This window comes from Notechis scutatus, chromosome 3 (assembly GCF_049901735.1).
Source record: "Notechis scutatus isolate UNSWTSFEM ecotype Mainland chromosome 3, rNotScu1.2, whole genome shotgun sequence".
In the NCBI taxonomy this organism is placed as follows: domain Eukaryota; kingdom Metazoa; phylum Chordata; class Lepidosauria; order Squamata; family Elapidae; genus Notechis; species Notechis scutatus.
The window spans coordinates 14,727,565-14,754,860 of NC_142011.1; the positions used below are offsets into that span (position 1 = coordinate 14,727,565).

Genomic DNA, 27,296 nt, shown 5'->3' on the forward strand with positions numbered 1-27,296 from the left:
CCATAGAATATTAATTCAATACAAGAAAAAGGCTACCATTGACCAAACCGACTGCCAGATCCAAGAACCAAATGAGCCTGCCAGATGCTAAGAAATAAAGTTGTTAGGGCTAATTTGCCAAAAGCATTGGGGGAAAGGTGATAAAGAACCATTTATCCTTAGAAAAATGGTATCTTTGTATTTTTTTTTTCATCATTGTGGCAGAATTTCTGTGTTAGCCACTAAAAGAGAATTAAAAGAGAATCCCTTATTCAGATAGTCAAACGACATTAAAAACCATTACATTTTGGACAAGTGGAAAGGAAAACTTTTAAACCAAGCTTCCTCAAAGGCTGAATTTCCTGCATTCTTTGCTTCTCACCACAAGGTGATTTTTGTTTTTGACCTCTTGATAGACTGTACATTTACTGAACTTGTGATGCAACTCACTACAACTATCATTATATGCAAGATGGAGTGACTGCTTAGAAAAATGTCAGACAAAGGTCATCTTGTGGCAATTTGCCTCAATATAATTCCTCTGCAGTGCCTCAAGATAACTGTCACCTCAAGATAAGATTGCCACTATGCAGCTTGAATCAAGAATTAAGCATCTCTGAGCATTTGCAGAAACCTCTATTCCAGGAGTGTCAAATTTGATTTCATTGAGGGCCGCATCGGGATTGCGTTTGACTTTGAAGGGCCATGGTGGGCAGGGCCAGATCAATGCCACTCGAGTCAGGGGAACACCTGTGGTGGCCAAGTGCTAAGGCAGGACTTCCCTGAGACCCTTCCTCACTCTCATTATAATTTCCTTCCTTCCTTTTCTTTTTCCTTCCCTCTTCATTTTCCTTTCTTCTTCCTTCCCCTCTTTCCTCCTTTTTCCTTCCTTGCTCTCTTCCCATCTTTCCTTCTTTTTCTTTCCTCTTTCACTTTCTCCTTGCATGCTCAAATGTAAAAGGCAAAACATTTCTCCTTTTGTTTGGATTTTAGTTTGTTTTGATAGCCTTCTGCCAGCAAAAATGCTCAGGGTGGTGTCGTTTTCGGCCACAGCAGCCCCCTTCCAACAAAAATGGAGCTCAGAGGGGCACACATAGTCCCCCCCAAGCTCCATTTCACTGGCAGAGGCCCTGACACACCTCAGGCCAGTCCTTTGCTGTCTCTGTGGGCCAGCTCTAAGCACCCTGTGAGCCAGATCTGGCCCACAAGCCTTGAAGATGATACCCCTGCTCTATTCAATCAAAAACAACATCTCAATTACTATACCTCCTTACCATTACTATATGGTAGCTTGTTCTCTTCTTTAATCTTGGGGACAGTGGAGTCAACATAAATACAGTGGTACCTTGGTACTCAACTGCTTTGAAACTCGTCAAATTTGCTACTCAATGCATTTTGGTGCAAAAACTTTGTCCCAGTACGCATCATTTGTTTGATACTCAACACACAAGCTAGAACTTGTCAGCGTCAGCTGCTTTGTGACTACTACATTTTTCCTTATGGGAAAAATTTGTTTGGTACTCATCATTTTTTTTACTCATCGCACCTCTGGGAATTAATTAACAATGAGTATCGAGATACCACTCTAATGTGCAGGTTGTCCTTGACTTATGACTATAATTGAGCCTTGAATTATGCTCATAAGTCATGCCCATCATTAAGCAGGTCACCATGTGACCACACCCACTTTTATGACATTTTTTTTGCAGCAGTCATTAAGCAAATCCATTGTCCTCAAGGGCATTTTTTGCTGGAACCTGGAAGTAAATGCTAGTTTCCAGTACAAAAACGTCATAAATTTAGTCATGTGACCATAGGACACTATAAATGGCTGTAAATGTGGAGTGCTTGCGAGATGATCAAAATGCAATCATGTGACCATGGGAAGGAAACCTGTCGGAATTTCAAACCTGGGTCATAAGTAGCTCTGTGGAGGTCTGCCTTAACTTTTAATGGTGGCTAAGCAACTAGTCCTAGTGGAGGACTACCTGCACTGTAACGGAATCCACTCCTGTTCCTTCTCCAGGGCTTCAGGTCCATAACCAGAAGAAGAATTAACCCTTGATCAAAGGGGGTGATAATCTTGACCAAGGGCATTATCAACATTGAAGTTACCATGCCTTGGTTCGGTTGCCCTGCCTCCACTCCGATGCAAGGGATTACAGGGTCATTAAAAGACTAAAAACAAAAATATTTGGTTTTGTGTCTGACAAATCACTTGGTATACTTGGTATCATGGGTCATACTTGGTACTTTGGGCTATTTGGTGCTCTCTGAGCTTGGTTGTTTTCTTATAGAAATGATAGTGATGGTGTTACCTAATTTGGTAATGAAACATCTACAAGAAAAGAATCAAGTTCAGAGACCATCAAAGACCCCACAATTCAATTATCTTCTGTGGGTGGTTGGTACTTCCCATCAGCAACTCGAGAGGACAAGGCCTGAACCAGACCTTCTTACATGGAATACATGAATTCCATCACTGACCTAATGCTCTTCTCCAAAGGGCTACACCTTAAATTTTGATACCAATGATGAGAAATAGGCTGCCAATACTACCCATAATAAATGTGCAAAACAAAAACAAACAAAAAAACCCATGAAGCAAAATCAGAATGGTGTGAATGTCACAGCTATCATCTATAGCTGGATGACTTTTGGACCAGCCATTCCATCTCACAGGGGGTTGTTGTAGGTTTACCACTTTAAGTTATTTATATAAATAATAAAGACCAAGAAGAGCTACAAAGACCCATACAAAAGCTGCACAAAGCAGGAGGACCATTTGGCTTAAAAATACATCTAAAAAAGAGCCAGGTTATGTTTAATAAATTCACCAAAGAAAGAAAACAAATTACAGGTGAAACTCAAAAAATTAGAATATCATGCAAAAAAGTTCATTTATTTCAGTAATGCAACTTAAAAGGTGAACCTAATATATCAGATAGACTCATTACATACAAAGCAAGATAGTTCAAGCCGTGATGTGTCACGGTTGAGATGATTATGGCTTACAGCTCATGAAAACCCCAAATCCACAATTTCAGAAAATTAGAATATTGTGAAAAGGTTCAATATTCTAGGCTCAAAGTGTCCGACTCTAATCAGTTAATTAAGCCATAACACCTGCAAAGGGTTCCTGAGCCTTTAAATGGTCTCTCAGTCAGGTTCAGTAGGAATCACAATCATGGGAAAGACTGCTGACTTGACAGTTGTGCAGAAAACCATCATTGACACCCTCCATAAGGAGGGAAAGCCTCAAAAGGTAATTGCAAAAGAAGTTGGATGTTCCTAAAGTGCTGTATCAAAGCACATTGATAGAAAGTTATGTGGAAGGGAAAAGTGTGGGGGGAAAAAGGTGCACAAGCAGCAGGGATGACCGCAGCCTGGAGAGGATTGTCAGGAAAAGGCCATTCAAAAGTGTTGGGGACTTTCACAAGGAGTGGACTGAGGCTGGAGTCAGTGCATCAAGAGCCACCACACACAGATGGATCCTGGACATGGGCTTCAAATGTCGTATTCCTCTTGTCAAGCCGCTCCTGAACAACAAACGTCAGAAGTGTCTTACCTGGGCTAAAGAAAAACAGAACTGGTCTGTTGCCCAGTGGTCCAAAGTCCTCTTTTCTGATGAGAACAACTTTGGCATCTCATTTGGAAACCAAGGACCCAGAGTCTGGAGGAAGAATGGAGAGGCACACACTGAAAGATGCTTGAAGTCCAGTGTGAAGTTTCCACAGTCTGTGTTGATTTGGGGAGCCATGTCATTTGCTGGTATTGGTTCACTGTGCTTCATTACATCCATGGTCAACGCAGCCATCTACCAGGAAATTTTGGAGCACTTCATGCTTCCTTCTACAGACAAGCTTTATGGGGATGCTGACTTCATTTTCCAGCAGGACTTGGCACCTGCCCACACTGGCAAAAGCACCAAAACCTGGTTCAATGACCGTGGGATTACGGTGCTTGATTGGCCAGCAAACTCGCCTGACCTGAACCCCATAGCGAATCTATGGGGCATTGCCAAGAGAAAGATGAGAGACATGAGACCGAACAATGCAGAAGAGCTGAAGGCTGCTATTGAAGCATCCTGGTCTTCCATAATACCTCAGCAGTGCCACAGGCTGATAGCTTCCATGCCATGCCACACTGAGGCAGTAATTGCTGCAAAAGGGGCCCAAACCAAGTACTGAGTACATATGCATGCTTATACTTTTCAGAGGTCTGATATTGTTCTATGTACCATCCTTGTTTTATTGATTGCATGTAATATTCTAATTTTCTAAGATTGTGGATTTGGTGTTTTCATTAGCTGTATAAGCCATAATCATCACAATTATGACAAATCACGCCTTGAACTATCTTGCTTTGCATGTAATGAGTCTATCTCATATATTAATTTCACTTTTTCAGTTGTATTACTGAAATAAATGAACTTTTTGCACGATATTCTAATTTTTCAAGTTTCACCTGTAAAGAGAAAAATTTTTGATCAGTGTGTGCTCCTTGCTCTAACATATGCCGGCGAAACATGGACACTAACCTCACAATCGATACAAAAGCTACAAGTGGTGCAAAGAGCCGTGGAAAGATACATACTCAGCATTACAAGACAAGATAGAAAGACCCACACATGGATTAAAGAACTAATGATAGTACATGATATCATCGAGAGAGTAAAAGAATTGAAATGGAAATGGGCTGGTCACATAGCAAGAAGCACTGATGGTAGGTGGACCAAGGCAGTCTTGGAACAGATCCCACTTGATCAAAGGCATTCATGAAAGAGACCTAAAACGATATGGATCAATAAGATCAGCAAGTATTGTGGGCCCAATTGGCAAAAGAAAGCTCAGGATCATATTAGTTAGAAACATGTGGAAGAAACCTTTGTCCTGCAATGGACCAGGGGTCCCCAAACTTGGCAACTTTAAGACCTGTGGACTTTAACTCCCAGAATTCTCCAGCCAGCTATGCAGTAACCTTCCCCCTATGCTATGCTGGCTGGAGAATTCTGGGTGTTGAAGTCCACAGGTTTTAAAGTTGCCAAGTTTGGAGACCTCTGGGATAGACAATGGCTAAGATGAAGAAGATGAAGATGAAGATGAAGATGAAGAAGAAGAAGAAGAAGAAGAAGAAGAAGAAGAAGAAGAAGAAGAAGAAGAAGAAGAAGAAGAAGAAGAAGAAGAAGAAGAAGAAGAAGAAGAAGAAGAAGAAGAAGAAGAAGAAGAAGAAGAGGGAGAAGAGGAGAGGAGAGAGGAGAGAGGAGAGGAGGAGGAGGAGGAGGAGGAGGAGGAGGAGGAGGAGGAGGAGGAGGGAGGAGGAGGAGGAGGAGGAAGGCTGCTTTCTTCTTTTTCTAAAGAGAGCATGGCTTGAAAAATAAAGTCAAAATAGGATAAAAGCATGGATTGTAAGAGGAGAGCCACTTGATTTACTTAAGAACTACATTTTATTAACCGTAATGGTCAATAAATTCCCCTGTAATTTTCACACATTTAGTACTTTTTTTCCAACTGCAGTTTGTTCCTACTTTGCCATTGTGGGGTTATGGTTATGATTTCTAACAATTAAGGATATATAGAATTCTTTATTGTTTTTTATGTATTGATCAGAAAATTAACACATGTACTCATCATGTATTGAACACACAAAATTGGTGTTTGGGAAAAGACCAAAAGAAGGATATATAATTCACACATCATGATAATTTGTGAAATAAGAATTTAGTAACACTTAAACTTGAATATCTTATTGCAATCAGAGGACTCCATCGTAAACATATGCGCAAACTTATCAGCAATATAGTAGTCTTACAGAAGTCACTATTAAGAACTTTTCAGTGATAATTAATAATTTGTTCATAATTTCTTCACATGTTATTCTTCCTAATTCTTATATACAGTGACAGTTGTTTTTCCTAGTGTTTCATTGTAAATTCTGCAGTCCGTTCTATTGACATATAGCTAGTTGGGTTTTCTTGTCTTACTTTAAGTTATTAAAACCTCTATATGCTGTATGTACACATAGCTAAAAAGAAATCACATTCGGTCAAATTGAATGGTACCGTATAATCTGACAGTAAACCATTTTTTCCTGCCCTAAAGCTATTTTATCCATTAACAAATCATCCATTAACAAATTCCAGAGGGAGGGAGGAGACAGAAGTCATTGTTTCCATTATGCATAACTAGAAAACTTTATTTGACCATTGCTGCCACTATCTTATGTTGTCTCCCAAATGAAAGAAACATGGATGATGTACCCCATCCATTATTTTGCCAGATAGTTCCATGCTTCCTTCCCCTCTCACAACTCTAGAGCTGGACGTAAGCAGAAGTATTCTGTTATAGTCCCACGCTTCAAAAATGCATCAAAACAATGACAGGTCTCAACTACGTAACCAATCCATAATGAGTTGATGTGGACAAAATAGCATTAGAGGTTACTGTGGGCATCCTTCCAAATAAAACAAATTCAGCCTTCACAATGCCAGCATTTGATTGATTGCATTTATTACTTTCCATGGGACTTTTATTGAAATTATATTAGAATAAATGGGAATGTAAGCATTGTTTCAAACCTCTAAACATCGTCAAATTACTATAGAATAAAGCCTGAATCTTTACGGGAAACTAAATCTGTAATACAAGAAGGACATTGCATTGGTTATGGGAAAAATGACATGATAGATATTGATGGACAGATGAACATTTATTGCTACTGCATATTAAACTATTTGATTTTATGCATGTTTTATTATCTACAAATTCTGGAATAGGTTCATATAATTTTTTTTCATTCCGTGTAATTTATGGTAACCTTCCTGAGGCTGGCACATTAGTAGATATGCAGGACATCAGTTCCCATAATTCCCTGCTGTTTGTTGGCAGCTTTGAGAAAGTGAAGCACTTTGGAAAACATATTGGAGAAGCGATACTATGAAATAATTTATTGCTTTATGTACTCCGCTATAAACTTCTAATTCATTCCTTTTTTTAAAAAAGGATAAAGAGCTCAAGGTATTGTAAATGTTTTCTGCAAAATATAGCCTTTCTTGGAGAAAATGAAAGTGCTTTTTCACCTCTCACATCTTCAGCCATAAAACATCCACACTATTAACTCAAAGGTGCTTTTTTCTAAAGGCAACTGGATTTCTTTTTTCCTTGAGGAAGAAGAAGAAAATATTTCGTGTCTCATCCAAGAAGCTTCATCAGTTGTGATGGTTCCAGGATAGGATAGATACTGACAGTTAAGAGTGGATGTTGGAGCTGGAGCTCCTTCCATCTCCCCACCATCAGAACTGATGAAGCTTCTTGGATGAGAAGCGAAACGTTTTCTCCTTTCTTCCTCAAAGAAAAAACAGTCCAGTTGCTTAGAAAAAACACCTTTGAGACAACCATGACCTGGATGATGGAGAATCTCCACAGATAACCCATACTCTTAAATTTCTGGCAAGGAGAAAAGACAAACCTTAAGCCAAGCCACCTCAGAGGGCTGAATTTCTCGCATTCATTTTTGATAGGGTGGACTGATTCCTTGTTTTTATTTTTATCCCTTGATGGGCATCATGTTTTCTGAAGTGCCAGTGCAATTCCCAGCAAGTGTCACTATATGATACTCAGATTGCAAACATGCCAGCTTTGTTTTTCATAACTTGCAAAGTGGCAACAACAAAAAAGTAAATGAAACTGAAGTTTGGTGATTAGATTTCTTCTACCTTAAGCGTGCAAAGTTTTTCACTTATTCACAACCTATTGTTCTTTACAGCAGAAAAACCCTTAATCTATTTGATTACTAGCATTCTTTGTTTCCATGACTCAGTATACCAGCATAGCTGGACTACAAAGATTCATAAGCTGCTTTCATTAGTTTCTCTCTAAAAAAAAAACCCATAGCAACAAGGATCATAAATTATTTGATTGTGGAAAATGGATCTTAAAAGCTGTCAGTATTCATTATTGACACTTTTGCATCTTCTGGCAAGCAAAACTATGAAAAGAACAGAATAAAGGACCAAAATATAATAAGCAAATACCTCCAACATGAAGACTATCAGGAATAAAAAGAGAACTAGTGTTTCACTGTTTCAAATCAGACATTAAACAGATTTTTGGGCTCATATTTCAATATTGCAAAGAAGGAACAGATTGGAGTTGAAATGCCGAACAAGAAAGCAAAAGGAAAACATGCATAAAGAAATTCAGGATAGGCGATTTAAAATATAAAACAAAGCAAAAGTTATTTGTAAAGTACTTTTCTTTTATTTATCCCTTCTATATAAAGCTACCATTCCATACCCCAATAAATAAATAATAAACCCTGTAATCAATCTAAACAGCCAGAATTTGATATGATGAGAGAAAAAGAAACATTAGACCCCAAAAAATTAAATGGAAAGTTCGTGGCTGTGATATTTGTGGTTCAGAGCATTTTATGCTTCCTTATGGAGAGGGAAGTGGAAATCTTATATATGCAGGTTATTTTTTTCTACTTCCTGGGCTCAAAGATTATTATTATTATTTTGCCCAGTACCATTGATTCTAAAAATGACCCAGCCTTTGCCTCTATTAACCTTTAGCCAAGATCCCGAGTCAAGAAGGGCAAGCAGCACATTGTTAATTCCTAGCCTTTCCTTCTAGCAAATTGCCCCTTGCCTTTTCCTGCTGTGCAAACCAATTTTCCACCCAAATAAGTAATAAACTGCATAGATGCCAAGAAATGGTACTGTTACTCAAACCGGCTGGGATAGCAAAGACCCATCTTGATTGCCCTTTCCATTCAGGCATACTGCTGTGGTTGCTTCTTTGCTAAAATGGGTAAGTCATTCTTGGAGCATTTTTTTTTTTTAAAAAAAATCCTGCCTATATTATTGTTGTAAGTCAAGGCAGCGAACAGACCTCCTCTTTTCCCCACAACTACTCTGTGAGACGGGCAGAGAAAGAGTGACTGGCCCAAAGTCACCCAACTGGCTTTCATGCCTAAGGTGGAACTAGAACTCACATCTCCTCGTTTCTAGCTTGATGTCTTAACCACTAGATCAAACTGGCTCTTTTTTTAAAGGCAGCAGGATTATCCTTCCCAAAGATGAGAAAAGCTGGCAGTGGGTGAAATAATTATTCTTGCTGACTTGCAAATAGAAAATATTGTTTGAATACATAAGGTCCATTCTCTGGCACAGTCTTCTACTCCAGATTATACTTTCTTGCTGTGTAGGGTGGTTCCCCCACACACACACCCCGTTGTGGATGATAGAGTGGAAATTGTAGCTTAATTATGATTCTGCTTCCTTTGTCTCCATGGAAACCTCATGCCAATAACTTGTCCCCCTCTGCTTTATTTGACCTCTTCTCTCTCCCTTTCTGCTGCACCGTAAATCAAGAATGCCCTGGCTTAAATTGAGGCATTCATTATTTGCCTAGGTAAGTAGCAATATGTGATATCCAGCCAGGAGATTTAAGCCAGCCAGCCATGTCTGCCTATCTTCCCAGCTGCGGCCCCTTTTCTCTCAGTATTCAGGAATCCTTTTCAGGCTCTCCTGATTTTAAAGACCGTGATTAGGCTGTGGTTCTGAAGGCCACAGAGCAGGCTGGGGAAGCCGCTCTTATCATTTTGCCCTGAGCATCCTTGTGAAAGGATGGCATGAGTGAGAAATGGGGCTATAATCTGAACAAATACTGTACTATCGGCTGGGCATTTTCTAAAACCAGCTAGATCGGGCAGAGATTTCACCACCTATAATTGCCTCTTGTGAATTAGCAGCATGGGGGAAAGGAAGAAAGGAAGGGAGGGAGGGAGGGAGGGAGGGAGGAAAGGAAGGAAGGAAGGAAGGAAAAGAAAGAAAGAAAGAGAAAGAAAGAAAGAAAGAAAGAAAGAAAGAAAGAAAGAAAGAAAGAAAGAAAGAAAGAAAGAAAGAAAGAAAGAAAGAAAGAAAGAAAGAAAGAAAGGGAGGGAGGGAGGGAGGGAGGGAGAAAGAAGGAAGGAAGGAAGGAAGGAAGGAAGGAGAGAGAGAGGAAGGAAGAAAAGAAGGAAGGGAGGGAGGGATGGATGGAGGGAAGGAAGGAGGGAAGGAAGGAGGGAAGGAGGGAAGGAAGGAAAAGGAAAGAAGGAAGGAAGGAAAGAAGGAAGGAAGAAGGAAAGAAAGAAAGAAAGAAAGAAAGAAAGAAAGAAAGAAAGAAAGAAAGAAAGAAAGAGGTGGGAAGGAAAGAGGGAGGGAGGGAAGGAAGGAAGGAGAGAGAGAGAAAGAAAGAGGAAGGAAGAAAAGAAGGAAGGGAGGGGGAAGGGGAGAAGAGATGGGAAGGGAGGGAGGGAAGAAAGAAGGAAGGGAGAAAGTAAAGAAGGGAGGGAGGAATGGAGGGAGGGAGGATAACCCTGTTCTTGATTCAGTTCAGTAAGAGGCTGAAATCTGGGCAGCTGTCAAAACTCCTCTGGTCTGGTCTATGCTTCCTTGGACAAAAGTCCCTTCCTCCCGCGGACAAGCCCGACAAAGCTAAGGATGCGTTTGGCCCAGTGGGGGCTGACCGAAATCCCCAGGCGGTTCTGCAGGGGTTTGGTTCCCCCCCCCCTCTTTTCTCGCCCTCCCCGCGGCTTCCGGCGACCTTTCCGCCTTCCGAAACCCCAGCCGGAGCCTCCTTCCTCCAAGGCCACCTTATTTACAGTTCAGTCACTGCATCACTTTCTCACCCCCGGAGCTGGAGCTGCTGTTGGAGCTGCTGCTGCTGTTGCAGTAGCCGAGCAAGCAAATCGGTTCCCAATTCTCTTCCGACCGGCTCCCGCTGCCGGATCGGCGGAGCACGAGCCAGGCCCGCTCCCACGCCGCCGCCGCCGCCGCCGCCCCCACCTCCACACTCCATCTCCCGGAGCCCCCACGACCACTCCCCTCGCCCGCCCGCCCGCCCGCGGCCCCTGCCCCGCGCCCCGGGAAGAGTCCCGGGCTTTACCTGGGCGCGCTTGGCCTCCAGTGTCTGCGGTGTCAGCGAGGATGCTGGGGTCGCTCTGGGACCGGCCTCTGGGGAACAAGCAGCTGGTCCCTTCTTCCGAGGCAGCCATGGGCAGGGGGGGGCGGGGAGAGGGGGGGTCTGAGGAAGGGGGCGGGAGGCAAGCAGACTTCAGAGGCCGGGGGAAGGGAGCCTTCATGAAATCCAAGGTCACCACCAGGCGGGAGGGAGCCTGCGGTGTAGAGGGCCCCGTTTTCAGCCCGGGAGCCCCAGCAAGCGGAGCATCCTGGCGTAGCCCCTCCTGCCGGCGCCCTGCCCGGCACTCGGCTGGCACCATCCAGCAAAGCGGGGGTGGGGGGGCTACAGCCCCGGGGATCCGCCCGGCTCCTTATTGCTGCTCAAGGCGCTGGAGAAGTTTCTTCCCGGGCATTTCCGTTCAGGGAAGTCCGTCAGGTCCTTCGTGAAAAGCAGGTGAGAGGAAGCCAAGCGGACGGGGTGAGGGTGGGGAGGAGGGGAGGGGAGGGAGAAAAAAAAGCTGGGCAGAGCCCTCCCCCCCCCCTTAAGCGCGGGTCTCCCTTCTGCCCCTCATGGTTTCCCGCGCAGCGGAGGGGAACGCCAGCCAGCCAGCCAGCCAGCTAGGCGGGAAGAAGGGGGTTGAGGGGTGCGGGTGGATGAAACAGCCGAATAAGAATTGGGGAGCTCTGCCGCGGCTCCGAATCGCCTCAGTCTTTCGCTCTCCTTAGCGCATCTCTTGGGAAGCAGTGGGATTCTCCCATCATGCCCTGCGAGAGTAGGTGTGACATCACGGGGAGGGGGGAGAGAGGAGGAGGAGGACCCGGAGCTTACCTGCACTGCACAAAGAGGAGGAGGGGGGGGGGAGGGAGGCAACCGGAGCGCGAGTGTGTTTGTGTGTACGCGCGCGCCCGTGTGTCTGTCTGTGTGTGTGTGTGTGTGTGAAGAAATTCCTTCCCACCTCTTCATTTCCCCGGCAAAGGGAGGGGGAGGGGCCGGAGAGCGATGGCGCTCCCGGAGGCCAGACCTGGAGCGGGCGAGCCCTTCAGAGGACTCCGCAGGGGCATTCCTGGACTCGCGGAGACCGTTCACACAACCCTTCCCCCACTCCTCCAATCAGATCCCGCGAAGATCTAGCAGTTGCTGCCTTGGCACAACCTGCCAAATTCGACCTAGGTTAAGCCTGCTTAAGGTTGTGGGCAGTGAGGTATCTCAGGTTAGTCTACATTCCGGCTCCATGCTAACCCCAAAAATGGGCTCGACCACCAGGTTCCTCCTGTTTGTGTGAATGCAGCCATTCCTGGAAACAGAGGAAGGGAGGAAAGTTTTAAGGACGGTGAGAACAAGGAGATCCTCCTACACAGTCTTTTTTTTTTTTTCATCTTAAGAGAAGACTGGGTGTATAATATGTCTTTGAAACGGCTGTGCCCCACCCACTCTCACACCTAAATCCTTTATGCCATTCCACCCACTTGTACATTCCTCCTTGTATTTCTGCCTCTTCTTAAACACAGGGATAAAAAGCTGAGCTGCACATATTACTGCTAAAAGGTTAGCTAAAAGATGGGCACCTTGATTTTAAACACTTTGTCTAAACCAGGGGTCTTCAAACCTGGCCACTTTAAGATGTGGACTTCCCCAGAATTCCACATGCTGGCTGGAGAATTCTGGGAGTTGAAGTCCACAAGTCTTAAAGTGGCTCAGTTTGGAAGTCCTTGGTCTAAACCAATCTTCCCTGATCTGCCAATCTCTAAATGCATCAGATTATGGTTTCTATCATTCCTGGGCATTGCTAAGCAATGAGAGCAGTCATAACTGAAGGCACCTGGAACTACCAGATTAGTGAAAACCATCAAGCTTTGTCTTTCCTTTCCATCTGCACCAGGATAAGGAAAAAGGGCTTCATTGATTGGACATATATTAGCATCTTCTTGAAAGATTGTTTCATATGCATTGATTCATGACAAAATGACATAGTGAAAATAACAAACAAAAAGAATGACACCTTTGATGGATTTTTTTTAAAATATGAGTTTATGGCCAGCCAACTCACATATATTAAAATCCACAACATAAAAACTCAACTCACACACACACACTGCAGTCACAACACAGTCAATTACAGCCTTCAACATGAAATCTTGAGGAGAAAAAGGAGATGTCAGCTTTAAAGTTCAGCTGTCACATTTCATGGAAGTGGGGTGGAAGAGTTGAAAAGTTCAGGGTTATTCTGTATGTCGTATTAAGAAATTCCAGTTGCAGTTAATTGGTTCTCGTGATTTATGAAGTGTAGAAGTGGGAGGAGAGAAGGTAGGAGAGAAGGTGGATTCTATGTAATGCTCAAAAATAATTTCACTTTGGGAAATTGCCTTTGACATTCCAGATCTGTTTCTAAATACATCAATTGGAGAGAAAATGTCTCGGAGTGATTGATATCATGGATACTTTCTGGATGCCTTACAGAAGAAACATAAAAGAAATGTAGTGTTTGGGGCATGTAATAGGCCAAATGGCTCTTTCCTTGCATCTTGTCTCCTTTTGATTTTATATGAAATGAAAATTGCCACTTTCTTCTCATTTTTGCTGGTTGTCTGGTCAAGCCCTACTCTGTTTCAAAAGGATGGAAGCTAGAGAAAACAAGTGGAAGGGACCTCTGTCTAGTGCTTCTGACTTGATCATAAAACATGAAATGGCAATAGCACTTAGACTTATATACCGCTTTACAGTGCTTTATAGCCCTCTCTAAGCAGTTTACAGCGTCAGCATATTGCCTCCAACAATTCTGGGTCCTCATTTTACCCATCTCGGAAGGATGAGTCAACCTTGAGCCTGGTGAGATTTGAACTGCCAAATTGCAGGCAGCTGGCAATCAGCAGAAGCAGCCTGCAGTACTGCACTCTAACCACTGCACCACCATGGCTCTTATTGACTCATAGCTGATTGTGTGAATGGTGGACTTTAAGAAAACTAGCTTGAGATGAGGTTGCAGGAACCGAGTATGTCTAGTCAAGGACTAGAGGTGTCATGATAGCATCTTCCAATGTTTAAGGGACTGTCACAGAGCATATGGGGTCAATGTATTCTCCAAAGCACCTGAGGGCAGGATAAGCAGTAATGGATAGAAACTTATCAAAGAGAGATCCATCACAGAACTAAGGAGGAATTTCCTGACAGTGAGAACAATTAACCAGTGGAACAGCTTGCCTTCAGAAGTTGTGGATGCTCCAATACTGGAGATTTATAAGAGGAGAATGAGCAGCCATTTGTTTGGAATGGCATAGGCTCTCCTACTTGAGCAGAAGGTTGGACTAGAATACCTCCAAGGTCCCTTCCAACTCTTTTATACTGTTACCATTATTTGCCATATGTATTGACCAGTTCAATCATTTGATAGGGAAGTGACTATACAGAGAAGTGAAATGGCAAGGCTCCCAATATAATCTAGCACAAAATATGCAGAGAAAGACATACTGTATACAAGAGTCCAATCAAATGGAATTTTTGAAAAAAAAATAAGGAAGTTTTAATAATCTGGAATGTGGGTAGGAGGACACCATTCAAGCTTTCCAATGAAGTTGGTTCCAGAATGGGAGCTATCATAGAGACAGTGTACTGCCAGAAGGATGGAGTCTCAGGAAGCCCTCTTGAGATGACGAGACCAGAATTAACCAGTTTTATTATTTATTAAGGGGGTGTGGTGGCTCAGCGGTTAAAGACGCTGAGCTTGTCAGCTGAAGAGCTGACAGCCCAGTTTCAAACCCAAGCTGCACACAATGGGTTGAGCTCCCATTAATTGCCACAGCTTCTGCCCACCTAGCAGTTTGAAAGCATGCAAATGCAAATAGATTAATAGGTACCACTTCGGTGGGAAGGTAACAGCATTCCATGTCCCTTTGGCATATAGTCATGCTGGCCACATGACCACAAAAGTTGTCTTCGGACAACACTGGTTCCCTTGCCCAAAAAACAGAGATGAGCACCGTGCGCTACAGCTGAACATGACTGACAGGAAAATCTTTACCTGTATTATTTATTAAGGAAATTTATAATAGCACTAGTTCCGAGGCTTGTTTCATAAACTCATACAGCTTATGAAAAATTAATTTCCTCCGCCAGTTCAATCAGTTTAGTTAAAGGAATACCTAGGAGCAGTCATAAGTAGGAGCAGGATTCAAATATGGAATTGGGGGTGGATATGTCAAAAATCTGCAAGATGATGATACAATTAAAGCTTTTGTCCCAAAGGTGTTTTTTCAAGAGGCAACTGGGCTTTCTTTGTTTTTCCTTGAAGGCTTTTTGCCTCTCATCCAAGAAACTTATTCAGTTCTGATTGTCCTTCAGTAGTTGTTTCAGTAGAAGCTTCTTGGATGAGAAGCGAAATGTTTTCAAGGAAAAACAAAGAAAGTCCAGTTGCCTTTTGAAAGAAAGCCCCTTTGGGACAACCATGACCTGGATGACTGAGAATCTCCATAGACAGTGAAAGCCCTTCTCCTTTTGTATGTGAATTTGGGGCAGGGCATTGATCATGACACCATGACCACAACCATGCAGATTTTGACATGTCTATCCCCACCTCCCCATGGATGCCCCTGAAGTCAAATGCTATGGTCTAGTCTAGCACATGTTTTTATCATGCTCTACCTCAAGATTAAATCATCAATCTACATACTCAGAGCTATCCCAGAGGGAAGACATTTGTAATTTTCCAGGTGTTGCTAAACTAAAACTTCCAGCATCTCCAACCATTGGCCATCCTACCCAGAGGTTGCAATTTAATAAAGTTTGTAGGACTACAGGGTGCATTTTCCTGTGATATTGGAAGAAAATTCCTGAGTTCATTTCCCAGTTAGGAAGCAGTCTCCGATGCTTTATTTTTTTATTTGTCAAGCAAGTATTATATAACAGGTATAAGTATAAGCATGGTTATGAATACATGAAGTGGATATGAATAAAAAAGAAACAATAGGACAGGGATGGTAGGCATGTTGGTGTACTTATGCATGCCCCCTACAGACCTCTTAGGAAAGGGGTGAGGTCAATAGTAGACAGTCTAAGGTTAAAGTTTTTGGGGTTTGGGGAAGAAACCAGAGTCAGGTAGAGTATTCCAGACATTGACCACTCTGTTGCATAAGATTTTAGTTTTAGTAGTAGTTTGTCATGTACCACTGAATCAAAGGCTTTACAGAAGTCTATGTAGATTGCGTCTATTGCTTTGCCCTGATCGAGTTGTGTAGTCCATATGTTTTTGCAGTGTAAGAGTTGCAGATTACAGGATTGATTACAAACCAAATTATTTGTTAGAAAGTAGGTTGTTTGTCTCTAATGAAGGATAATGGATTGGTTAATAATTGATTCCATGACTTTATAGGTGATGTAACATAAAGAGATTGGTCTGGAATTTTCAACTAGGCTGGGGTCTCCCTTTTTGAAGATGGGGATGACCGTGGCTTGTGATCATAGGTTAGGCAAGGAGCTGGTCCTGAAAGATTTTTCGAAGATTATACTTAGAGGTTCGGCTATGGCAGTGGATAGCTTTTTTAAGAAGTAAGCACATATTCCATCCGGTCCAATAGATAGAGATGGCTTTAGATTGCATAGTGCTTTTTCAACATTATCTTCTGTAAAATCGATATGTATTAGATCATTGTAGCTGTCTCTGGTTCGGCTAGGAAATACTGGGCATGATCCATTTCTGGTTATAAAGACTGAGCCAAAGAATGTGTTAAAGAGGTTGGTTTTAATGGTGATTTGGGTGAGAAAAAATAAACACAGAAGCCAGCTGCCAGAAAAGGGATCCTTTAATTCAGGAAGGCAAGAAAAGTAGTGGCATGGCTCGAGTTTGCAAGCAAATGGGGGGTGGGTGTCTCTGAGGTTTTTATGATTAATTTCCCTTTGAAGCTCCTGCAGCTTGATGGGTTTATTTGTGTGCCTTTAGTTAAAGTGATTGCCCTGGATCCTGTCTTCCTACCTTAATGGGTTAATCCTGTCCCAGGACCTTTGTCTTTCCTATCCTGGGGGTTAATCATGTCAGGGGGCAGAAAAAAGGGAGTTCTGGTTTTGCCTTGGTGAGTTATTTTTAGCCTGATTCTTCTATTTTAAAGGCTGTACTTAAGTGTTTCTATTGTCAGCTCTGTTAGCAGGGCTGCTCTGAGTTTTTTCTTTCACCTGGTGATTCTTGGTTTTTTTAAAATGGAAAGAGCTGGCTTGAGTTTCTTGGCACTGTTTTCTGAGGTTTCTGGTGCTGTGAGGTTTCTGGCACTGTCCTTTTGGGGTATACTTCCCACACAGCTGGTATAAAACGCACACACACACACACACACACACACCTACCAAGCAGGCAGGAGAATAAAAAATACTAGCTAAAGAAAACAACTTTTAATAGAAAGTAGCTTAACTCAAAAGCTGGCATTCTAGCTTATTTCATTCTGATTTGTGTTGTGTGCTGTTTATGTCTGTCCACATACTAATTAAAGTAAGGATAGAAAAATCTTTGTTTTTCAGTGACCTGAATACACAACAGGAGAACAGAATGGATAGATGTTCAAATACCACTTTCACAAAGTAGAACAATGTGCTTTGAAAACAGAGTAGAAGATTACGAAAGACATTGAAAAAGCATGTTTGCAATTGGCGTCAGTTTCCTTGTACAAATCAAAGCAAGGAATGAATCATCCCAAGTTGACTGTATTCTATGAATCAGCAAAATTTTAAAACCCTCTCATTTGGGTGATTCAGCAAGCTGTTTGTGATCACTAACCAATCTTCTGTGCTGCTTGATTTCCCTTTTTTCCACTTGAAAAGGCAAAATGCCCAGAGGAAAGATTACCAAAATGGTAACAACAATAACAATAGCATCGTCCTTACTCTACAGCAGAGTGCAAACAAATAATAATGCTATTGAAGTGTTTAAAAAGAAGAAAGACAGTCCATGTCTTGGGAATGGTTGAATTAATTTTCCCTGCACATTCTACAACTCCATGCAATAACAGAATCAGAGAATTGGAAGGGACTTTAAAGGTCTTCTAGTCCAGCCCCTTGCTCAAACAGGAGATTGTATACCATTTTAGATAAATGATTGTCCAATCTCTTCTTAAAAATCTCCAGTGTTGGAGCATTTACAACTTCTGGAGGCAAGTCGTTCCACTGATTATTTATTCTCACTATCAGGAAATTTCTCTTTAGTTCTAATCAAGATCTCTCCTTGATTAGTTTCACGCCATTGCTTTTTGTCCTGCTTTCAGGTACTTTGGAGAATACGTTGAGTTTTTTTGTGGCAGCCCTTGAAATATGAGAACACTGCTATTCACTGCTACCCAATTGTATGTTTTATCCTCCAGTCCCCTAATCATCTTTGTTGCTCTTCTCTGCACTCATTTTTCAAAGGTTTTGGAGAATAAATCCCTTGGCATTCAGAAAGACAATTAAACAAATGGTGGGACCTGCAATCTATTATATTTCAGAACTACCAGGTTAAGAAAGGCCTTTTTAATACAGTGATCATAAGATTATATGGATATATGCTTCATTGATTTTGTTTCTGGTTTTGTATGTTCTATATTTGGACTCTTGTGCACTCTTCTGAATCCCTAGTGCCAGGGGTTGCAATTAAATAAACAAATGAAAAATGGAAGCTGGACCATCTATGGTGAGAACAGTTCAATGCTGTACATCTACATATAGATGTAGACACATAGCTGAAAAATCACTTCCTCTAGAATAAGTTTGACTTGTACAATCGAAATCTTTCTTCCAATGTTCAACCAAATCTTCTATTTTGTAATTCAGCCTTTTCTCACCTGGTCCTATCAAATTTAGTTGAGCACTGCAAGAGGATAGTTATTATTATAAGTTCATGTTCTTAGTTTACTTTTTTATTTTTCTCTGAATGCAGAATATTACATTTGTCTCTGCTGATTTTCACTGTGCTACTTTTGATCATGTTCTCCATACGATCAAATTTATACCCAATCCCTTCTAAATGGCTAACATCCCTCTTAGCTTTAAATTTCTTACCAAAAAAATTCATCCCTGAAATTTAGCAAGCGGTCATCAAATGAAGATGGTGCAATATTTTGCTTTTTGCTTAAAAAAAAATTGAAATAGCATGTTTATTCATTCAGTCCACTGTTTTAGTTTGAAATACACAAAGAGAGAGAGAGAGACAAAAGGATGATAATTTTGCTCTGTCTCTTCCATTTACATCATAGCATCATGGCTACATCCTCAAAACCAGAAAAAATATGGAATTAAAAGAATAGAGTAGAGTAGAGTAGAGTAGAGTAGAGTAGAGTAGAGTAGAGTAGAATAGAATAGAATAGAATAGAATAGAATAGAATAGAATAGAATAGAATAGAATAGAATAGAATACTTTATTGGCCAAGTGTGATTGGACACACAAGGAATTTGTCTTGGTATAAGTCCATCTGAGTCAATCTACCTTGCTGTTGGTCATCCTCTTTTTCTCTTTCCTTCCATCTTTCCGAGCATTAGAGCATAATTTGAGCTGGTTATTTGTGCTTCTAGTGAGAGCTGTGAAATGATTTGTTTGTTTTTCTGGCTCTGTATGGTATTCCCAGGAAACTTTGCCAACGCTAAAGTTCAAAATGTGTCTAAATTAATTTTAGCATCTGCAAACTCCCCATGCTGGAAAAATCTTAGCATGATACTAATTTGCTTCCTCTAGAGCAGGGGTGTCAAACTCAATTTCATCGAGGACCACATCAGGGTCGTGTTTAACCTTGGGGGGAAGGTATGTGGCCAGGGTGGGCGTGGCCAGCTCAATGTCACTCATGTTGAGGGCACCTGTGGTGGCCTAAGCACTCTGCCAGCAAAAACGGGCTCCTGAGCTCTGTTTCTGGCTGCGGTGGCCTCTTGCAACCCTCTGCCAGCAAAACCTGAGCTCTGTTTTCTCTGGCAGAGGGACTGCAGGCCGGTCCTTCACTGTTTCCAGGGTGGCCCCCACAGGCCAGATCTAAGCACCCCGCCTTGAGTTTGACACCTCTGCTCTAGAGCTTTTTGAAATTGTACTTTATTATGGTGCTGGTGCTGCTGCCCTTTAAATGCCTATGTGGTTTTAATGTCTTCTGAGATCCTTTTTGCACAACGTCTGGGCTAACAGTAATTAAACAAAAATAAGAAACAGTTCAACCTCTTTTAAAATCAGGACCAGATTTATTTATTTTTAGGTAATCTGGGGTGATTGTTTAAAGTAACAAATACAAGGTGGTGTAAATGGAGCACTGGAAGAGAACACCTGCCTATTCTCTCATACAGAAGAAAAGGACTTTATTTCAGGATATTTCCCTACTCACTGCTCAAGGAGGATTCTTGAACAGTGAATAGGGAAATATCCCGAAATAGAGCACTTAAGAATTTGCTCAATAAAATTCTACTCCTGGAATAGGAAGGAGAAACTGGCCCTTCATATCCAATGACAAAAGGTTTAGGGTCAGCTTTATTTAATACTCTTTAAGTCAGGGGTCCCCAACCACCGGGCCCCGGACGGTACCGGTCCGTGGATCATTTTCTACCGGGCCGCCGGTTTGCTGAGCGCCGCCATCTTGTTGCTTCCGGGTGAGCTTTTCCAGTTGGAAAGCGGCGTTTGGGTCCTGAAGGAATCCTCGCGCCTTATTTTCATCGAAGGGGGGGGGGCTTCGAACAAAGAGCCATCCCAATGGTGGAGGAGATCAAAAAAGCACAAAAAAGGTACAAAGGAGGAGTTGAAGGTGGCGGGGAAAAGCGGGGGACGGCTGGCTGGCCAGTCGCTCGGCTCACCTTGCCTTGTCATGCGTGCTGATGCCGGTACCGGGCCGCGGATCATTTTGTGATGCCGGTACCGGGCCGTGCCACAAAAAAGGTTGGGGGCCACTGCTTTAAGTGATTAAAGCATTGGCTGCAGACCACTCTGAATTCTAGTCTCCCGTTAGCCACAAAGCCAGGTGGGTGACCTTGGGCCAGTCACTTTCTCTCCGCTGTAGGTAGCGATGCAATGGCAAACCACTTCTGAAAAGCCTTGCCAAGAAAAACTATAGGGATTTATCCAGAAAGTCTCTGAAATCACACACTATTGAACTGGGAGGAAAAACCCCATTGTGTGTTATCTCAATGAGTGAAAACTAAAACAGCCACATAACCACAAGAGGTCACCCTTAGACAGGAAAAAAATAATTATACAAATACATGCCATCTATAAATTAGAGTGATTCCAAATAATATTGCAGTTGTTATGAAATCTCTGAGTCTCACATGGACTTTCATGGGGAGTTCTAATGATATCATATCCCAGACTTGCAAAACATTCTTATAATATTCCCAATTGTTTCCCCGATGCTATTTCTGGCTTTCTGTTCAACAGAGAAAACACATAAACGAAAGATTGATCATCTTTAGCTTTTACTGCCAGAGGTTCTCCATTTTAATATACCCAGAGTTGCTCCTACCTTAATCACATCTCTTAAACATTAATGTTGTATTGATAACTAGATTATGATCACTGTGAGCGATCGTGGAAAGTGAAAGGGAAAACCACAGATGTTTTAAAAAACACTTATTCCAAATGAAGCTAATTTCTTATTCTCACATCTCTTGGGAGGCAAAATTACCTGGGTTTTAGTTTACCTTAACAAGTAAATATCATGACACAACCTTTTAAAATGTAACAATAGATTTTTAAGTTTGTCAGAGCACATAATAGCCCTTGCACAAATTGAAAGATTCCCTCAAATTCAATTAAAATTCAATGTGCTACCCCCTGATTAGCAAATCCAAGTAACTTTCATTAGCTTTTTAGGAATTGTGTTACAGATTCTCCACTTACCAATGGATAATCCTCAAAAAGAATTTATCTGCTGATAATATCCTTTAGTTATTCAACATACATCATTTAACAAATTTGGAAGGGACCTTGTAGGTCATCGAGTACAACCCTGATATGAGACCAGATACCCGTATGAGCAGTCAATAAATGTATACTAGATGGCAGTGGTAATCTACTTTCATACCATTGCTGAATAATATCCATTATATCATAAGAGTTGAGCTCAGTTCAAAGGAGGCTTTCATTTATATATATATATAAGCCATGTGACCTTAGGTGTCCATTGTTTGCATGAGCCATGTCAACTTTCCTAACCAAACCATACTAACACAGACATTTCAGCAATCAGTAAATGGGGATCCTTCAGAGGAGTTATTAAATATAGAAAGACTTCCACTGTTATAGACTCATTGTCAGATGCAACAACAAGTAGAAAAAGGTGATTATGTGTTGTCTTTTTTTTTTTTTTCTTCCATTGAATGGTGTCTGATTCTCAGTGATTGTCTGGACAAGTTCCCACAGTTTTCTTGGCAAGGTTTTCCAGGCGTGGTTTACCATTGCTTTCTTTCTAGGATTGAGAGAAAGTGACTGGCTCAAGATCACCCAGATGGTCTAAAGTGGGACTAGAATCCACAAATTCTTAGTTTCTAGCCTGATGCCTTAACCCAGGAGTCTTCAAACTTGACAGCTTTAAGACTTGTGGACTTCAACTCCCAGAATTCCTCCTCCAGTCATGTTAGCTCAGGAATTCTGGGAGTTGAAGTCCACAAGTCTTAAACTTGCCAAGTTTGAAGACCCTTGCCTTAACCATTATACCAAACTGTTCCCCATTCTCCAATTTATGTGATGGCAAAGTAGCCAGAAAGGGTGATGGCAAAGTCCTGCCTCTCTCCCAAAACATTGATAAAATCCTGATTATCTTCTTTGATTGATGCTGTATCTGTTCCATCTCTTAGAGACCAGGTTACAAGTTCAAGCAAGGATCATGGGTGCAGGGAACAATAGAATGAATGGAGTCAATGTATATGATTAAATCACTCCAAAATCAATCCCCGTATATAATAATTTAGGCCTTATGAGGCATCATTAGAAATTGTTCCTGAATCATTGCTAATATTGCGACATCCAGGTTTTACTACTTGTAAATGTTTAATGAAGTCATAAATTTAAACTGGACTTAATTTAGCAAGACCATCCATTCTGAAACCATTGTCCTCCAAATGTGTTGGGGTTATACTACTAATGGAATTGCAACATCCAAAACTGTCAAACAGCATTCTGCAATTTTAAGTGTTTAAAAAAGAAGACATATAGGAGAGGTAGGATGCTAGTGTAATTTCTCAAGAGAGAAGATATGAAACTAAAGTTGACCTCCTATTACCCCCAAATTCTCTCTTAAAGACCAATCTCATTCTGTGTAGGCATTCTCCTCTCACTCCCTAGTAGTTGGCTGCACATCTGGGTAACTACAGGGAAATTAGAATGTAGATTATAATGTAAAAATTATGTAGATCTAACTACAGAAAAATTAGACTGCCTCAAGCATTTAGAAATAGAACATACCATGATACCTAAGACAAATTACTGTAGGCATCCTCAGAGAAGGACCTCACACTGATGTAAGTTCATGAAACATTAGACTAGGCTAAAATGGAAATGGACAGTTAAAGTTGAAGGGTCCTTGGTGCTCTCTGAGCTTGGTTGTTTTCTTACAGACCGTTCATTATCCCAACTAGGTAACACATCATGAGTGCTGGTCACTGATGATGTGTTACCTAGTTTGAGTAATGAACAAGCTCAGAGAGCACCAAGGTCCCCTCATGTCAACCCTAAGCAACAAATATTCTCCTTTATCAGTAGAGTTAAAGGTGCAGCACATTGTATTTTGTGGGACAGCTCAACTCCCTCTATGCTACAGGTCATCAGATAGGAACATTTTGATAAATAAATATTCCAAACCAGTGACTGTCTATAGCAATAGCACTTAGACTTATGTACGGCTTCACAGTGTTTTACAGCCCTCTCTAAGCGGTTTACAAAGTCAACATATCGCCCCCAACAATCTGGATTCTCATTTTACCAACCTTGAAAGGATGAAAGCTGAATCAACCTTGAGCAGATAAGATCGAACTCCTGGCAGTAGGCAGTTAGCCTGCAATACTGCATTCTAACCACTGCAATACCATAGCTCTTGTTATAATCAGGCCATCATGCCTTAACTAATAGCATGGTTTATTTGTTTGGGCACAGCAATTGAGGCCAACACACCAGTGGTGTGTCTTGGATGACATCAACCATTGTAAGGTGGCTATGATACCTTCCTGGTCTGACAGTGTGCCACAACCTGTACTGCCTTCTTGTCCGGGTTTCAAGAGATTGATCACAACATTTGTAGTAAAATAAATTTTATTCTGCTCTCAGAAGGATGCTTATATACCTTCAACTTCAAGGAAGCTGCCAAATAAAGCAGGAGATAAACCCCAAGGTAAGTGTCCCATCACACAGCTATCACGGTAGAGTTCAAAACAACACAGAGCTGTTCTTCTAATTGCAAGTCACAAAAATTTAGCTAAGCAGATGTATTACCTTAGTGTTGTTAGGATTACAGAACATAACAGAGTAAAACATGTGATCGATGAAAGTTTTAGGAAACCCCATAGTTGCTGCCAGGAGATTATCAGCCTGGGGAATCCAGAGCAGCCAAATGTGGGTTGCTGTCGGTTCACACCGGTTGTGGCAGACCAGTAGAAAAATCTTTTGCAGATAATGTTTCTCCACCTGCCACCATAACGTCAGTCTGAGGTCCTTTGGAGGTGATTGCTCAGAAGGCAGGGACACTATTGTAGAAAGCGGATTGTAAAATTTTCAGACCTCCTGAATAGATAGTAGCTGAAAAAAACAATACAGGGAGTCCTCAACTTACATCCATTTATTTAGTGTCCATTTGAATTTACAACCGCACTGAAAAAAAGTGACTTATAACCGGTTCTTTGCATATGATTGGCAAAGCATTTCTATGGTCACATGATCAAAATTTGGGTACTTGGCAACCAGCCTGTATTTGCAATGGCTGCAGCATCCTGGGATCATGTGACCACCATTTGCAACTTTCCAATCCAACTTTTGACAAGCAAAGTCAGTGGGGAAAGCCAGATTCATTTAACAACTGTATGATTCACTTAACAACCTGCCGTAATTCTCTTAACAAACATGAAGGTCATAAAATGGGGCCAATTCACTTATCAACCACCTTGCTTACCGATGGAAGTTCTGGTCCCAATTGTGATCATTCTAGGAAGACACACAAAGGTGAGCTGCTGCCGGTCCACACCGGTTGTGGTGGACCAGTAGTTAAGATTAGGTGCAGTTTGGAGAACCAGCAAATCCCACCACTGGCTGGCCCTGCCCCTGCCCATTTTTGACCCATTTTGGGGCTGTTTTCAGTCCATTTTTTGGGCTGCTTTCAGCTATTTTTTGGCCCAAAAACGGCCTGAAAAAAAGCCTGAAAAAACAGCCTGAAAATGGCTCAACAATGGCCTGATTTGAGGCTACTTTTGTACTTTCAGGCATTTTCTGGACCAAACGCAGCCTGAAAAATGGTCTGAAAACAGCCCAAAAAATTGTCAGAAAGTACCCTCCCAAAATGCCCCCAAAACAGGCCAAAAAACAGGCCAAAAATGGGTGGGGTGGGGGGGGCCAGCCAGTGGTGGGATTAGCCCAAACTGGCTGAATCCTACCTGTTCCTTTGAGGTGAGTGGCCAGGAGGCAGGGCTGGGTGTGATGAGTGACATCACTCACCCAGTCACATGACCAAACAGCCATGCCTACCCACCCAGAGAACTGGTTGTTAAAATTTTGCAGCCCACCACTGATGACACAGCCTATACCAGGGTTTGCCAACCTTTTGGACCTCAGGGACCACCAAACTCATAATTTTAAATCCCAGGGACCAGAGACCCTGGGAAAATCCCCCAACAAGTCTGCAGGAAAATTCCCCACCCCATTTTCCTACCGGTCAATCATTCTTTATTTGGAATTGCAGGATACTGTCTCCAGCTCCATTCTCAGGGGGTAGGGGAGACTTTTGGCTTCATGCAAGGAAAGCAGCAGAAGCAGCAGAAGTCTTTCTTTCTCTCCCCCCAAACTCCGCCAGAAATGAATCTTTGTGAGACTTGTCGCACCGGCACAGCCTCTTGGAACAGGATCACTTGCAGGGTCCCAAAGACTCATTTCTGGCAGAGTTTGCAGGAAAGAAAGAAAGACTTTGGCTGCTTTCCTTGTGTGCAGCCAAAAAAAGAAGCAGCCCCATGGCCAGGTGAGGTATGTGGAGCGAGTGGGGCAAGTTCCCCCCTCCGCCCTTTCCCCCCCTCCTTTCACTACCTCATGTTGTTTGCAATGCAAGCGCCACAAGACTTGTGTTCCCGCATAGCCTGGATTAGTTAGTTTATTTTATTGTCATGGCACCTCATACAACGAAATCAAACACCATCTTCAGTGCACATCATGACCATGAAAATAAACATAAACACACATCCTTCACCCTCCACATTAATTGCTTAGGGGTGGTGCTTTGGGGGTGACATTTCTCTTTGGACCACCAAAATTTTCTCGCAGACCCACCAGTGGTCCCCAGCCCACTGGTTGGCGACCACTGTCCTATACCACATTACATTGTTATTTGTTTTAAAGGACCAGTTGACAATTTCAGTCAAGAGGAGATGAAATAGAGAATTTGGAGAATGTATCAGAATGGCAGAGAGGCTCCATCTTTTAAAAGATAATTCTCTGGTGTTCTTTTAGCTGCTGTTCTTAAAATATATGTTTACATACTTCAGGGTGATTAATAGATGCCGACATCCACAAAACTTGCAATTATTGGAAATGACACCTCCGAATCATGTACCATTCAAAGGTTGTGGTGAGAGCATCCAATTTTAAGAATCTAAAGAAATGACTGTCAAACGGCACAATTTAACACATTATTTTATTGTGGGTCCCATTACATATATCAAGGAGAAATGCACCACTTTAAAGAAAATAAATGAGAAAATATGCCACATTAGGATTCTTATGTTAAAACTTGAATAGACTTAGAATTTATTCTTAACCTCAATATTGGTTTAAGCCTTGATATGTAATTTTTATTCTCAACTTCCAAAAATGTGAGACAGACCATTGCTTGTGGTCTATATCTTCTGTACTTTGTTCTGTATAATTTTTCTCTTGTTTCTGTTATCTGTGTTACATCTTCAGAGGACATGTCCTTAGTGAGAGTACCCCAAAATTTCAATCTCAGTCAAATGTAATACTGTACACTTCAAGCTATAAAGAAGAATATTTGTAGCTCAGATTTGGAAACAGTGCTGATGATGTTGCTTGTTTGAGCAATGAAACATCTGCAAGAAAACAAGCAAGCTCAGAGAACACCAAGAATCCCTCACAATCTTGATGGTGGAAATATGTGTAGATTGGCATGGGAAATGCATGTTTCAATAGTGTCAGAATATTCATGAACTGGCAGAGGCATGGTAACAAAATTAGCCAACTAGTCTGCAACT

At 41.8% G+C, this 27,296-nt stretch overlaps 1 protein-coding gene across 4 annotated transcripts in view; it reads right to left on the reverse strand.

The window, feature by feature from the left end:
* PHACTR3 (phosphatase and actin regulator 3) overlaps positions 1-11,393 on the reverse strand; it is a 281,729-nt gene extending 270,336 nt beyond the window's left edge. For all 4 annotated transcript variants that reach the window (XM_087959229.1, XM_087959228.1, XM_087959227.1 and 1 more), the window contains exon 1: positions 10,914-11,393. In XM_087959229.1, coding sequence (XP_087815355.1) covers positions 10,914-11,247 — 334 coding nt within the window. In that variant the 5' untranslated portion in view covers positions 11,248-11,393. The remainder of the gene's footprint in view (positions 1-10,913) is intronic.
* Positions 11,394-27,296: the final 15,903 nt, after the last annotated feature.